The sequence below is a fragment of the Pempheris klunzingeri genome, chromosome 7 (assembly GCF_042242105.1).
Source record: "Pempheris klunzingeri isolate RE-2024b chromosome 7, fPemKlu1.hap1, whole genome shotgun sequence".
NCBI lineage: Eukaryota > Metazoa > Chordata > Actinopteri > Acropomatiformes > Pempheridae > Pempheris > Pempheris klunzingeri.
The window spans coordinates 18,804,045-18,816,065 of record NC_092018.1 but is presented as its reverse complement, the minus strand read 5'-3'; the positions used below and the strand labels follow the sequence as shown (position 1 = coordinate 18,816,065).

General features: G+C 44.1%; 1 protein-coding gene across 1 annotated transcript; it reads left to right on the top strand.

The window, feature by feature from the left end:
- Positions 1-224: 224 nt before the first annotated feature.
- Positions 225-11,394, top strand: LOC139203529 (clustered mitochondria protein homolog). The gene is made up of 28 exons (XM_070833322.1): positions 225-473; positions 2,044-2,153; positions 2,426-2,597; positions 3,322-3,459; positions 3,557-3,711; positions 3,792-3,946; positions 4,081-4,203; positions 4,349-4,481; positions 4,569-4,661; positions 4,781-4,947; positions 5,163-5,336; positions 5,435-5,872; positions 5,960-6,033; positions 6,136-6,240; positions 6,342-6,442; positions 6,547-6,699; positions 6,793-6,855; positions 6,990-7,222; positions 7,330-7,414; positions 7,616-7,769; positions 7,913-8,052; positions 8,854-8,934; positions 9,150-9,275; positions 9,355-9,464; positions 9,588-9,681; positions 9,763-9,888; positions 9,995-10,068; positions 10,581-11,394. The coding sequence occupies exons 1-28, from the start codon at positions 425-427 to the stop codon at positions 11,146-11,148; spliced, it is 4,194 nt and encodes a 1,397-aa protein (XP_070689423.1). The 5' UTR covers positions 225-424; the 3' UTR covers positions 11,149-11,394.
- The last annotated feature ends 627 nt before the right edge of the window (positions 11,395-12,021 follow it).

Below are 12,021 nucleotides of genomic sequence, written 5' to 3'. Positions count from 1 at the left end.
AACACACTGAGTGCTCAATCCCCACCTCTCCTCCAGGGGTTCTGGAGTGAGGGAGGGAGGAGTGAAAAATGCCAGGGGTAGGAAGAGCGAGTAGAGCGAGAAGTCATAGACACACCCAGTCCAACAAAGTGTGAGAGTCATGCAGAGTAATGAGCCTGTGTGGAGCAATAAGAGGGTGTGGCTTTTTTACTCAGGGAGCACAGATAAACTGAGTTTGCCTTGCAGAGAGGGGCAGGAGTCACAACAGTGAACAGACTGCCGCTTACTTTCACTCTACTGGGCTCTCGGTCAGTGCAGCCGCTCACTTCCACACACTCTCTGTCCCCCTCCTGTGCCTTCTTCCAGCAGTTTGAAGTGAGACTTCAAGGGGAAGCAACTCCCAGCACACAAAAGGGAAGCTCAAGCAAAACTTCAGCACACAGCCATGAAGGACAAAGTCAGGAGAGGAGGGGGAAGAAATCAGGCCAAAACTGGTGAGAAATCTCAGCGATGTCTTTTTTTTATTTTTTTTTTTATGCTCCTCTCTCCAGTCTCTCTTCTGCACTTTCCTCTTCCTTCTTTTTTCGTCCGGTGCCTCCCTCACAACAGAATGTGGGGAGGGTGGGACATTTAGCACTGCACTGCTGATCTGAAACATGGCTGGTGCTGTTCTTTCTGCTTTCACCAACCTGGTCTGGTCATTTGGAGAATCTGCTTGTAACTTTATGGTAAACATTAGTCTCACACACACGCGCGCTCAAGTAAACCCGAAAGTGTAACTTCTCTGGACAAAGAATAGCTTTTATTCAAATCTCTGTACACAACTTCTCTTGCTGTTCATTCAGAATCAAAAACCTCCTGCCTGCTTACCTGCCAACCACCTTATCAACCTTATAATAGATTCTCCTTTTGCCACACTCTCAAGTGGGCCTCTCAGCCTTTTGTAACCTCTGCTACTCCCCTTTTACAAGACAGAATAATTGAATTAAGGTAGAGTTTGTTTTGGCAAGTCTTCAGATGAGGTGAGGCATTTGTACCCCTCAAAGGGATGTTATCGCTGACATTTAAATGTATTGAAAGTCATCTTTTTGTACCGTTGTTATATAACATATAGGAAAGGGATTAGTTTGTGGTACAAGCCAAATCAGTGCTAAGATAAACTTGTCAGGGCTGAAAACAATACTGTATTCTGTAGCTCTAGTAGGAAAGACGCCGATGGCTCTGAGCCTGCAGAGAGGAGGGACCTTCTTCCATCCAATCAGGAGCAGAGAAGCTATTTTTTGGGTGCTTTCCAGTGGTAAAGTAATCCCAGGTTGACAACAAGAACTGGAGATTTATTGTAAAATGAACTACTGTTTTCAGAGATTAGTGCAAAGTGAATTTTCTGCTTTGTCGCATTCATGTCAAAAGTGTTGTGCATACAACATGTGCACGCATCAGTGCATGCAGGCACGCTCTGCTGCCAAGCTATGGGTATGTTAGTTTATGTGTTTTAGCGTTCTGCTGTCTCCACATGCCTGCTCTGGGTGTGGCTGTCCCTTCACCCTGAGATGACATGAAGGCCAGTATGCAAATGCAACTGGTTTAGTCACACTTCAGGTTAAAGAACACGCTGGATCCTGCTCTCTCTCTGGTTCTGCATGTGTATGTGAGTGTGTGTTTGTGTTTGTGTGTGTATATAAAGACTGACACACCCCACTTTCCCTTTCTTTGACATTTTCTTGCGTAAATTCACTCTCACCCTCAGGCACTCTTACACACACACACAGGCGCTTCAGTTCAGCTCAAGATCATTTTAGAGGAGAGTGGTGCTCTTGTTCGATTCTGCAGCAAAGAACAGGCGATGGAATCTGAACGTGACAAGACATTATTATAATTCATTCACTCTTTCATTGCATTTTCTATAACAGCTCAAGTCTTTTCAGGGTCGTAGTGAATTGGGAAACAATCCCAGCCTGTAATAAGCAGAAGGCAGGAAAACAACCGAAACTATTCACCCATTGGTTGCAGGGCTTTGTGATTATCCTCACTTAGTTTTGTTTCTCTGATTTCTCCATCAAACAGATGCAACTGGCCTGGCTGGTGGAAAAGATGCTGTTGGTATTAAGCAAGATGAGGACACATCATTCCCTGTGAAGATCCAGGGAGCAGGTGTAGAGCCATTTGAGCTGCAGGTACAAACCACAGTGTCATAAATATTCAAAATTGTACTCACATGTTCTTCTATCTATCTTTCTGTCCAGGTTCTTCTATCTTCTATGTGGTTTTCCATGTATATGTGTTTATATATATATATATATATATATATATATATATATATATATATATATATAATCTTTCTGTGTATTGTGGGGACTATTCTCACAGAGAGGGATTTTTTTTACAGGCAGGTTTGTAATCTGCATTTTTGGCATTACCTGCTGTGTTAAACCACATGTCTTTGTAGGTTCGTGGATTTTGGCTTGTTCAAGACGCAGTAATGACTCTGCTTTCGAGAGATGAGGTGTGTCCACGTTCTAACTTGTCGCTGGTGCTTGCTGGCACGGCGCTTGACCCCCTCACAGAACTGCAAAGCCTCAAGGGGCTGAAACCGGGAGCTCTGCTTCGCCTGGTGGAAGGTATTGACACTTTTTTTTGGTAAATCTATTGTAAATCTACATCTCCAATCTTCATTTGTAGCATGAATTTTATGAACAGTTTTGCATGCGTTTTCAATAGCAGAACTTTATATTCCAGCTGTATTCGGTATCTTACTAATGAGTTATTGACATAATTGTTAGAGATTTTTGGTAGTAGTAGCTTTTTATCAACACGCAACACAACTTACACACTATTCATTTGTTGTCTGGCCTTTTAACAACAAGTTTTTACTCTCTTGCAGAATATTGAATACTAGACTCAAATAATCCTGCCCATATTTTCATCGCCTTTTCCCTTTCACACATACTTAAGTTTCTCTCAGCTCAGTGCAAATAGCTGACTCACCTTTCCTTAGTCACCATAACAAGGTTTATAGTTGCAGAAATTACAACTGTGTGCCAACCAATTAGTCTGACTCTCCCGCTGGCTGTTGGAATACAGAAACGAACTATCCCACAGCCCATCTGCTATTATGTACACAGTGTACTCTCTCAGATTTCTGTCTATGAGAATATGCATCATCGATTAATACATGTCCTACTAATGTATGCTCTTAATGTGCTACTAGTCCAATAAAACATACATTTTAAGTGGCATCCTCTATCCTGGGTGAGTCTGTCCTGTGCATCCTGGCTATTGTTCCTGTTCACAGTTTCATTAAGGTCAGTGTAATCTTTATAATAAGGCCGTGTGTCTTTCCAGAACCCTACACCGCCCACTCAGCCAGGCTCCATCTGTCTCGTGTGCTGGAGCTGCTGAGAACGTCTGGACCTCAGGATGCACTGAGAGAGGGACGCTCGCCAAGCGTACTGGAGACACTCACACATGCACACACACCAGGTACACACACAAATGGTGCACTTAGACAACAGGGTCGAACAATGATACAAAATAAACAATCGGGCTTGTGCTGAAATCTCCTTCATCATTGGCACAGACTCCAGCTTACCAAATGGAAAGAGCCTGAAACGCTCTTTAAGCAACACAAAAACAGAAACAACCAGCCAGGATGCAGCTCCTCCTGAGTACCTCCTCCCTGGTTCCACAGAGAGACCGCTCATGGCCCTGCTACCACAGAGCTCCCAACCAGAGGTATGGACATACCTGGAATTGTGTTTCACACTGGGCCAGCCCATAATGACTCACTGACTTGTCTGAATTTGTCTCTTCAGACCAGCAGCCACATGAGGGACATGTCTCTCAGCTGCTGGAACCCGCCTCCAGGACACAGGAAGCTGCAGGGAGACTTCCTGTACATCACTGTGGTGACAATGGAGGGACGGCGATGTGACATCACATCCTGTCCAAAAGGTTTCTTTCTCAATAGGTAAAAAAATAACTGCAAATAACTACTTTCTGTTTATGGTTGCAGTACACTGTAGTAGAAAATGTATGAAAGGCTCCAGAATAATGTCCATTCTGCCTGAGTAACCGGCTTTAATCCCTCCTTCCTAATCTCAGGTCTACAGAAGAAGTGTTTGATCCTCGTCCTGCACAGTCTTCCTCAGTTTGTCACTGTTTCACTGACCTGCTCTGTCATATCAGCCCTGCCTTCAAACAAACATTCACCACACTCAAAAACAGGTAACATTATCATACATTATTACTACAGTATCCTAACAGTGGGTGAGGTGTTCAATCCAGATTCAAGTAATTAAAATGATCATAATAACTGACTGTAAGTGAAGTGGATTTCGGGTTGTGCAGCTTGTTCTTTCTCTTCCCTCAGACCTCTGTTACCTTCAGTCGAGGTGATGCCCACCCCTTACCACACTCTGAGCTGGCTCGGGCCTCCCTGTGCCTCTCGCACTCACAGAAACACCTTCAGCAGACTTGGAGTGGATGAGCAGCCAGCAACACAGGTTACACAGCATACTTGTTTGTCGCTATTTGTTGTGTAGTGTGCTGCTGGCAGTGACATTACGTGTGACTATGTGTGTTATGGGCAGGCTCCAGACTGGAATGAGGAGTTGCAAGCGGCACGGGGTTTGCCCATGGGCAGTCTGGAGGAGAGGCTGCAGAGAGACAGAGCTTTGCTCCAGGTGAGTTAAAAAACACTGTAATGTAGCTCAAAGCAACAGCAGGACAGTTATCAGGCTCTGATCATCTCTTCTCTTTCTTGGTACTCAACTCTCACCTTCATTTGTACCTGTTTTTCCAGGTAAACAGTGCATTTGTCAGGGCCGTGACTCAGGGGGCAGAAACTGTCATAGATGGCTTTGTGGAGCCAGTGAATGGAAACCCTGAGGACCCAGCCTTCCTGTGGGGTGGACTGTTCATGAGCCAGGGGGCGACAAGCGAAATGTTTGGTGGGGAAAGAGGTCGCAGGTGAGAGCAAACCAAAAGTTCAATAACAATGACCAGTAAATCAATTTGCGTTTAATTGTGCACATTGTGTTATGGCTGTAAATGATTCACAAGCGCACTGTGGCACCCCCTCTGTTTCTGCTAAGAGCATCATAAAATAGGTTTTTTGTTTCACATTTATAACAGCATTGTTTGGGCACATATTATTTAAATGTTTCCTCATCATCTGCTTGCAGGGCTGCTCAGAGGCTGGAGCTTAAAGGAGTGCAGGCCTACAGTAACATAGAGGGGCTACAGGGGCTGCACACGCTACCTACAGCCATTGTAGACTACAGGGGGGTCCGCCTGTCCGCTCAGGGTCTGGCCCCTGGCTTGGAAGGCTCAGAGCAGGACCAGGGGACTGCTGCAAGGTACTCCCTGTGGACACATTATTCAACAATGGCGGTAGTGGTGCAACACTGTGAGGCCGACATTTTTGTCTGACTGTCTTTACTTTTCTGTTCTACAGAGGCTTGCTGTACGGGGTAAATGCAGGACCCCAAGAGTCTCCCCAACGCAGACGGCTACTTGAGTACTTGGCTCTGGCTGCCAAGTCGCTTTCTATCCAGAGACATGTTGTTGTGACGCCCAACAGTCACAAAGTACCGCTGTTCACCTCAGTGGATGCTCAGGGACTGCTGGGGGCAGACGGGAGGTTCTACGTACTGGATGTGTTCAGAAGCTTCCCAGCTGACGCCAACTTCTGTCCAGAGGTGGAGACCAAAATTCAGACAGTCGCAGAAGAAGAGGAGAGTAGTAAAAGCAGTGAAGCGGACAAGGAGAATAAGGGCTGTGTAAAAGAAGGTTGGCCAGAGAATTATCACTCAGACTCTGGACTTCCGAAGAACTTTCGTCACGGACTCTGTAGACTGAGGCCGGAGCTGTTGCATGCCTTCATCCAGCACAAGTGAGTTCTACATGAAATAAAACGCTTTTAAACTCAGTTTTTTAAGTGTGTCCACAAAGCTGAAGTTCTGTTTTTGCTCATTTTTAGACATTGCCAGTTCACTCAGCGTGCCAGGGAGATATTGGACGAGAATGGAGGCTTCGAAGAATGTGCCACAGCTTGTAAGACGTGATTCAGAAGACATAACTGCATGGCAAAAAGTGCAAATGAAACATACAGAACTACGCCCATTTTATACCGGACAAATGTCTGCCTACTTGCAGGTGACTCCCGCACCACTGATGCAGTACGAGCTGCTTGTAAAGAAGTGGGCTCAGTTAGCAACATCATGTTTGAGATGCGCTTTAACCCAAGTGCCTTCTCTCCAGGTACCACGAGAAACTACACACACACACACACACACTAACACACACAGTCAAATCTTTTTGCTAGAGCACAATATGACAGGCTTCTTATGCTTTGCGTTCAGGAGTATCCGTCCCTCCCAGTGAAAGTAAGTCAATAAAGCTGCAGGAGAGGTTACTGAGGGAAGCGGCAGCTTTCATCATCACACACCAGATACCAGCCTTTGTAAGTGGATCCATTGTTTGCACACTATAATAGGCACATCTACTGCAAACATGAAACAAGCTCTGCATGTGTAAGTGTGCGTGTGTGTGTGTGTCTGTATGCAGGTGGAGTATTGCCTTCAAAGCAATGAGGCACCAATGGATGGAGCTTCTTTAAAACAGATGCTACATTTGAGAGGCATCAACCTGCGGTATCTGGGGCATGTGCTCAAGGCCATCAGCCAGTCAGAACACAAGGAGCGCCTGAGGCATATAATGGTGTGTTTGATTTAGAATGTAGTCAAACTTGAGCTGGTCTTGATGATGTAATCACGCTCCTAACTGTTTGTTACATCCCTCTGTCTCAACCAGAGATCAGTCACAGGTGAAATATTCATCCGCTCAACAAGACGAGTGTTCAACAGTTTCATCCAGGTACCCTAAAGTATTCTTTAATGAGCGTTCCCATTCATTCTCATGTTGGCACACCTCAGTGTTGAAATAACAGCAGGTGTGGATCCACATACTGTAGATAAACTGAACTCAAGCCTCCACTTATGTCGCTGCAGGGTGTGGACGTGCCCAGTCTCTCTGCAGCTGTCAGTCACTTCCTCTGCTGCCTTTTGGTTCCCCACTTCACGGCCTCTCCTGTCGGGGAGGAGACTAAAAAGAAGTCAAGGCGGCGTGGCCGAGGGGCCGGGGCCAGTGAAAGCTCTCCCTGGAGCACGCTCACTGGGGCTGAGCTGTGGAACCTGGTCTGCCAGGATGCTGTTGAAACATATGACATCTCTGACTGCCTCGGGTGAGGATGCACTCTTTCTTTGATCTGGCCTCACACTTGTTATGTTTGTTATGCAATGAATGGCTCGGAGTCTAATGTGGAGTAACTGTCATTTTTCTCTACGGCAGCTCTGGTCCAAACCACCTGGTGGAGCACTACGGCCTTCAGAAGCTCTCTCTGCTGAGAGAGTTCTGCTTGAAGACTGGAGTACAGGTAATATCTGAAATATGGATTCACTGTGTAATTAGTCTGGTAAAAATTAGTGACTAGATCAACTGATACACATACCACATATGTATTTATGTTTTAATACACACTGTGTAGTAATTGCCAAATTAGCTGACAGATACTGTAGTGTGTAGTGTATGATAACAGGAAATAGTTGTTAAAATGTTAATTTTGTGTCTACACCAGTTGAGATTGAGAGACTACCTCCTCGACAACCAAAACAAAGCTCCCATTGGTCCAGACGACATCCTCAACATCTTCCCTGTCGTCAAGCACATTGACGTGCCAACTGTGGATGCTTCAGCTGCATATCGTGCTGCACAGACCTCAATTGAGAAAGGTGGGTCAGTGGAGCTGGCCACTTAGCAAAAGTGCTGCAGATTCATGTATCTGTGATCTTAATGGTCAATGTGTGTTTCTGAAAAGAATCTGAATGAAAAGTTGATCCTGTGCAAACTTACTGTGCGTGTTTCCAAACTGAAGGTCTGCTGGATCAGGCCCACGAGCACCTGAAAGAAGCAACCTACCTGTTTGGGAGGGTGTGTGATGACCTACACCCTGAGGCATGTTTCTGCCACAGCCTGTTGGCCAAGGTGGCCTACCTGCAGGGGAAGGCAGCTGAGGTAGGCTTACTGCTCTGCAACTTTTCACAGCTACGTTAATACATTTTGTAGTAGCAGAAACTCCCCAAGTACATGAGGCACTTGAGGATTTCCATTTCTTATATTGTACCTACTCTACAAAATATAAACGGCATCTTAGTTACAAGTAACAAAGTAAACAAAACTTTTCCATACAAAGCTATTAATATTATTTTATAAAATATCACAACATGAGCTTGCATATTGAGTAATTTTAGGATTCATTCCTTAATAAAATTTTGATGATAATATGTCTAAACTTTTTGAATGCAAAGTTTCAATGCAGGATTATGCCTCCCACCATTATAGTTTATGTGTCAGAGACACTAACAAAATAACAAAAATAACAAAGAGAAGATGCAACCCAGCAAATAAAGTAAGGTAAATCTGAGCTTGAGTAAAGGGCCTTTCTCCTCAGCTGTCAGTTACTGAGTGAGCTAAACCGAACACACACACCTCAGCGGAAACCTAATTAAGAAAGCATTAATGTAAGATTTTTAGTTACTGCAGACATCTCAGTTTATCCATGGGCACCCATACATACTGAGGACTGCACCAACCTGAATAGGATATCATTTATTAAAGAGCTTTCTCATCTTCTTTACCTACATATTAATAGTGCCCAGCCCCTCCCTGCTCAAAGGACTCCCAGACTCAAATGTGCTCTCACTCAAACAAGGAAACAGGGCAGAGAAAAAACCACCAGTCATAATACCTATATCTTAATATACAAAAAGCTGAGCATTGATTCTTGTCATCACTGTGAATTTGTCTGTCCTCAAGGCCCGCAGTATCCAGCTAAAAGCAGTGATCATCAGTGAGAGAGTGCTCGGCTTTGACCATCCAAACACTATCCAGCAATATGTGAGTACAGCTGCACATTTTTCCCAGATTTTCTCACCTCTGTGCACAACTATGCTGGAGGTATCAATGCTGGAAATCAAACCACTGGTCACCATGGAGAAAGATGAACCGTACCCCTGGGTTCAAGACTACAGATTTCTATGGAGTTTTTTATAGTATGTACTGTGTCATGTGTGTAGAGTGAGTGTTTGTTGTAATTTTGTTGTTCTATTTAGGCCCTCTTGGCTGTGTACATGTTTGCTGGAGGGGAGACTGCCCTGGCGCAGAAGTGTCTCCTCAGAGCTCGTCTGCTAATGCTAACAGTCTACGGAGAGGACCATCCCTACGCCGCAACACTGGATGTAGGTTACAACACTCTGGTTCACCCCAAAAAATGCATTTCACAATAGGATTATAAACAATCTCTTTGTTTTCTTGCAGAGCTGTCTTGGGTTGGTGCTGGTGGGAGATCAGGCCGGGCAGTTCTTAAAGAATGCCCTCAGGCTCAACGTTTCCTTCTTTGACTCCACAAATCTGCACACTGCTCTCAAGTAAGACACCACTGGTAGCTTGCAGACATATTTTATAAAAAAGTAATATAATTCGCTTTGATCTATTTTGTCCTTTTTTCCAATATCGTTACCATTTCTCCACCTGGTTTCTTGTCTGTGCAGTCAGCACCTGCTGGCGCAGTGGATGTGCAGCAAAGGTGACTACCGAAGTGCCATGACCCACGAGAAAGAAGCCCTCACTGCTTTTACCTTCTTGGTCAGTATATCTGCAAGAGAAAGAGAGAGTGATATGTGTTGTGAGTGTGGACGTCATCCTTATATCTATTTTCTTTCTCAGTTGGGAGAGGATCACTCTCAGACAGGCTGCAGCAAGGAGTTTCTGTGCACCATAACCAAGCAGGCAGTGAAGGCGGAACGCTCTCTCAGACAGGCGGGAGCTGATTGCACGGAGCAAACAGTGGAGGTACTGTATACCCAGGAGCTCATGCCATCCCTGATCCCATTAACCTGAATCTTACAAAGAAAAGGTTAAGTGTGCTTATTAATCTCGCTGTCCTCTCTGTCCTCAGTGTCTAACTCCCTCAACTGACACTGTCCTGGAACAAATGGCTCTGTTGACAGGGGTCAGGAAGATTGCACAAAGGTAAATATTCACTGTAATATGTGTTATGTGATAGGGTATAATATCTGATATGACACTAAAACTAAAAAGAATCCCTTACATTTATTCATTTAAAGGACTGTGACCAAGATGTGTGCCACTCCGAACATTTTCTTGTTATAAATTTGTTTGCGTTCTCTGATTCTCTGACGAGCAATCGTGAAACTGTTTCAAACATATTTTAGCAAATCTTTGGTGTAATGTATTTTTACTTATCATGCAACAAATATACAAATACTTCTCTATCTGTGATGAGCAAAATGGGACATTATTTATCAGTCTAGCTCTGAAAGTACCCCAAATTTCAATAAAAACTACAATGCTATAAATTATATTATAACTCTCATATTGCATTCTGCAATATGAGTGCTTTTAATACTTTAAATTTTTTGGTTTAAAAAAGCAAAGAGTGAGCTAATACAGAAACTGGAAACTGTGTATTTTAATGATTTTTGTTAGATAGGAAGACACTCATGAATTCATTCTTTTCATAGTGACAGGCTCCAGGAGTACAGGCAGAAACACCGGGAACTAAAGGCTGCGGTGGCAAAAGAACTAGGATTCGACATAACCGGCAAGCTCTTTGCCTCAGAGAACGTGAACGGGGGAGAGAAAAGCTCAGATCAAGAAACAGGAAGCGGGAAGGAAGCTGAGGACGGAGGAAGCCCGGCAGTGGAGAGTGCCGGCGAGGGCCAACAGGAGCAGCCGGTGGAGGGGAGCTCGGTGGAGAGTGCTGCCACAGTTTCAGCTAATGCTCACGTGGTGCAGCCAGCTGAACCAAACCAGCATGAGGAGAAAACAGACATAGATGGAGGAGACAGTGAGGACAGCGACAGAGCAGCTTCAGATGCTGAGGTCAAGGTAGTGAATGGGGAATCAGAGGTCAGGGCTACAGGAGAGGAAACAGTTAATGGTGAAGTAAATGGAGCCTTTAACACACCTGCTAGCCCATCAGTCTTTCAGAGTAAAGGAACCTGGGCAGAGGTTGTCTCAAAAGCTGCCATGGCCAATGGAAGAGGAAACAAAGACACAGCAGTCACTGGAGTGGCAGCTGAGGAGTGAAAACATGTCAAACACAAAAACAGTGTTGTAGTCAAGTTTGTCCAAGTCACTGCTGTAAGATAAAACCCTTCAAGGAACCCAGATGTAATTTGATCTGATGAACATGAAGCAGAGCGTAAGGTAACAGACAGTCAGGTGATGAGTATGACTTTGTATTGGTGTTGTTGTTGCAGATGCTGGGAAATGGCTGTACTGGTGTGTGCTACTTTTTTTATCCCCAATCAATAAACTTTGTACTCTGGTTTACCTGTGATCTTCCTTGCTTTGAGCACGTACATAGTGTGTGTGTGTGTGTGTGTGTGTGTGTGTGTGTGTGTGTGTGTGTGTGTGTGTGTGTGTGTGTGTGTGTGTGTGTGTGTGTGTGTGTGTGTGTGTGTGTATGCCTCTATTAACCACCGAATCCTGGTTCAGATATAAAGAAATATCTGACCAAATTTAAAGGAAACATTGATACATTGCTCTTTCAGCGGTAACTAGCACACCGTGGAAGGTCATGCTATATAGAATAGATTTGGAACATATTAAACTGTTTTATTATATTGTATTATGGATTGTAGCCAAATCTGAAAATGCAAACACAAGAAAAAACGTAAGGGACTACATCTGTGATTTTTATTACTACCAATCACTTTAATCAATTAATTATTTAATCAATCTGTACAGACTTTACACTTGTTCTATATATGGATACCATCATTTAGAAAATATTGTTTTTGAGTAGATGTTACTTTTTTTAGTGAAAGGTAAAGCTTTGGAAAGAACATATCATTTTAAAAAGTAAATTCTGATGATGAGTTTGTCCACAGATGTTTTATACAGTCTGTGGTCCAGAGACAAAAACAGCATCCACAGGTTTTGTTTTTCAGGGGAAAA

What these genes read in the sequence shown, in the direction of transcription:
- LOC139203529 (XM_070833322.1), top strand. Translation starts at nt 425, where the DNA reads ATGAAGGACAAAGTCAGGAGAGGAGGGGGAAGAAATCAGGCCAAAACT. An exon ending in AAGAAATCAGGCCAAAACTG is followed by an intron (nt 474 to 2,043) that starts GTGAGAAATCTC and finishes TCCATCAAACAG; the next exon opens with ATGCAACTGGCCTGGCTGGT. An exon ending in TGTTCAACAGTTTCATCCAG is followed by an intron (nt 6,856 to 6,989) that starts GTACCCTAAAGT and finishes ATGTCGCTGCAG; the next exon opens with GGTGTGGACGTGCCCAGTCT.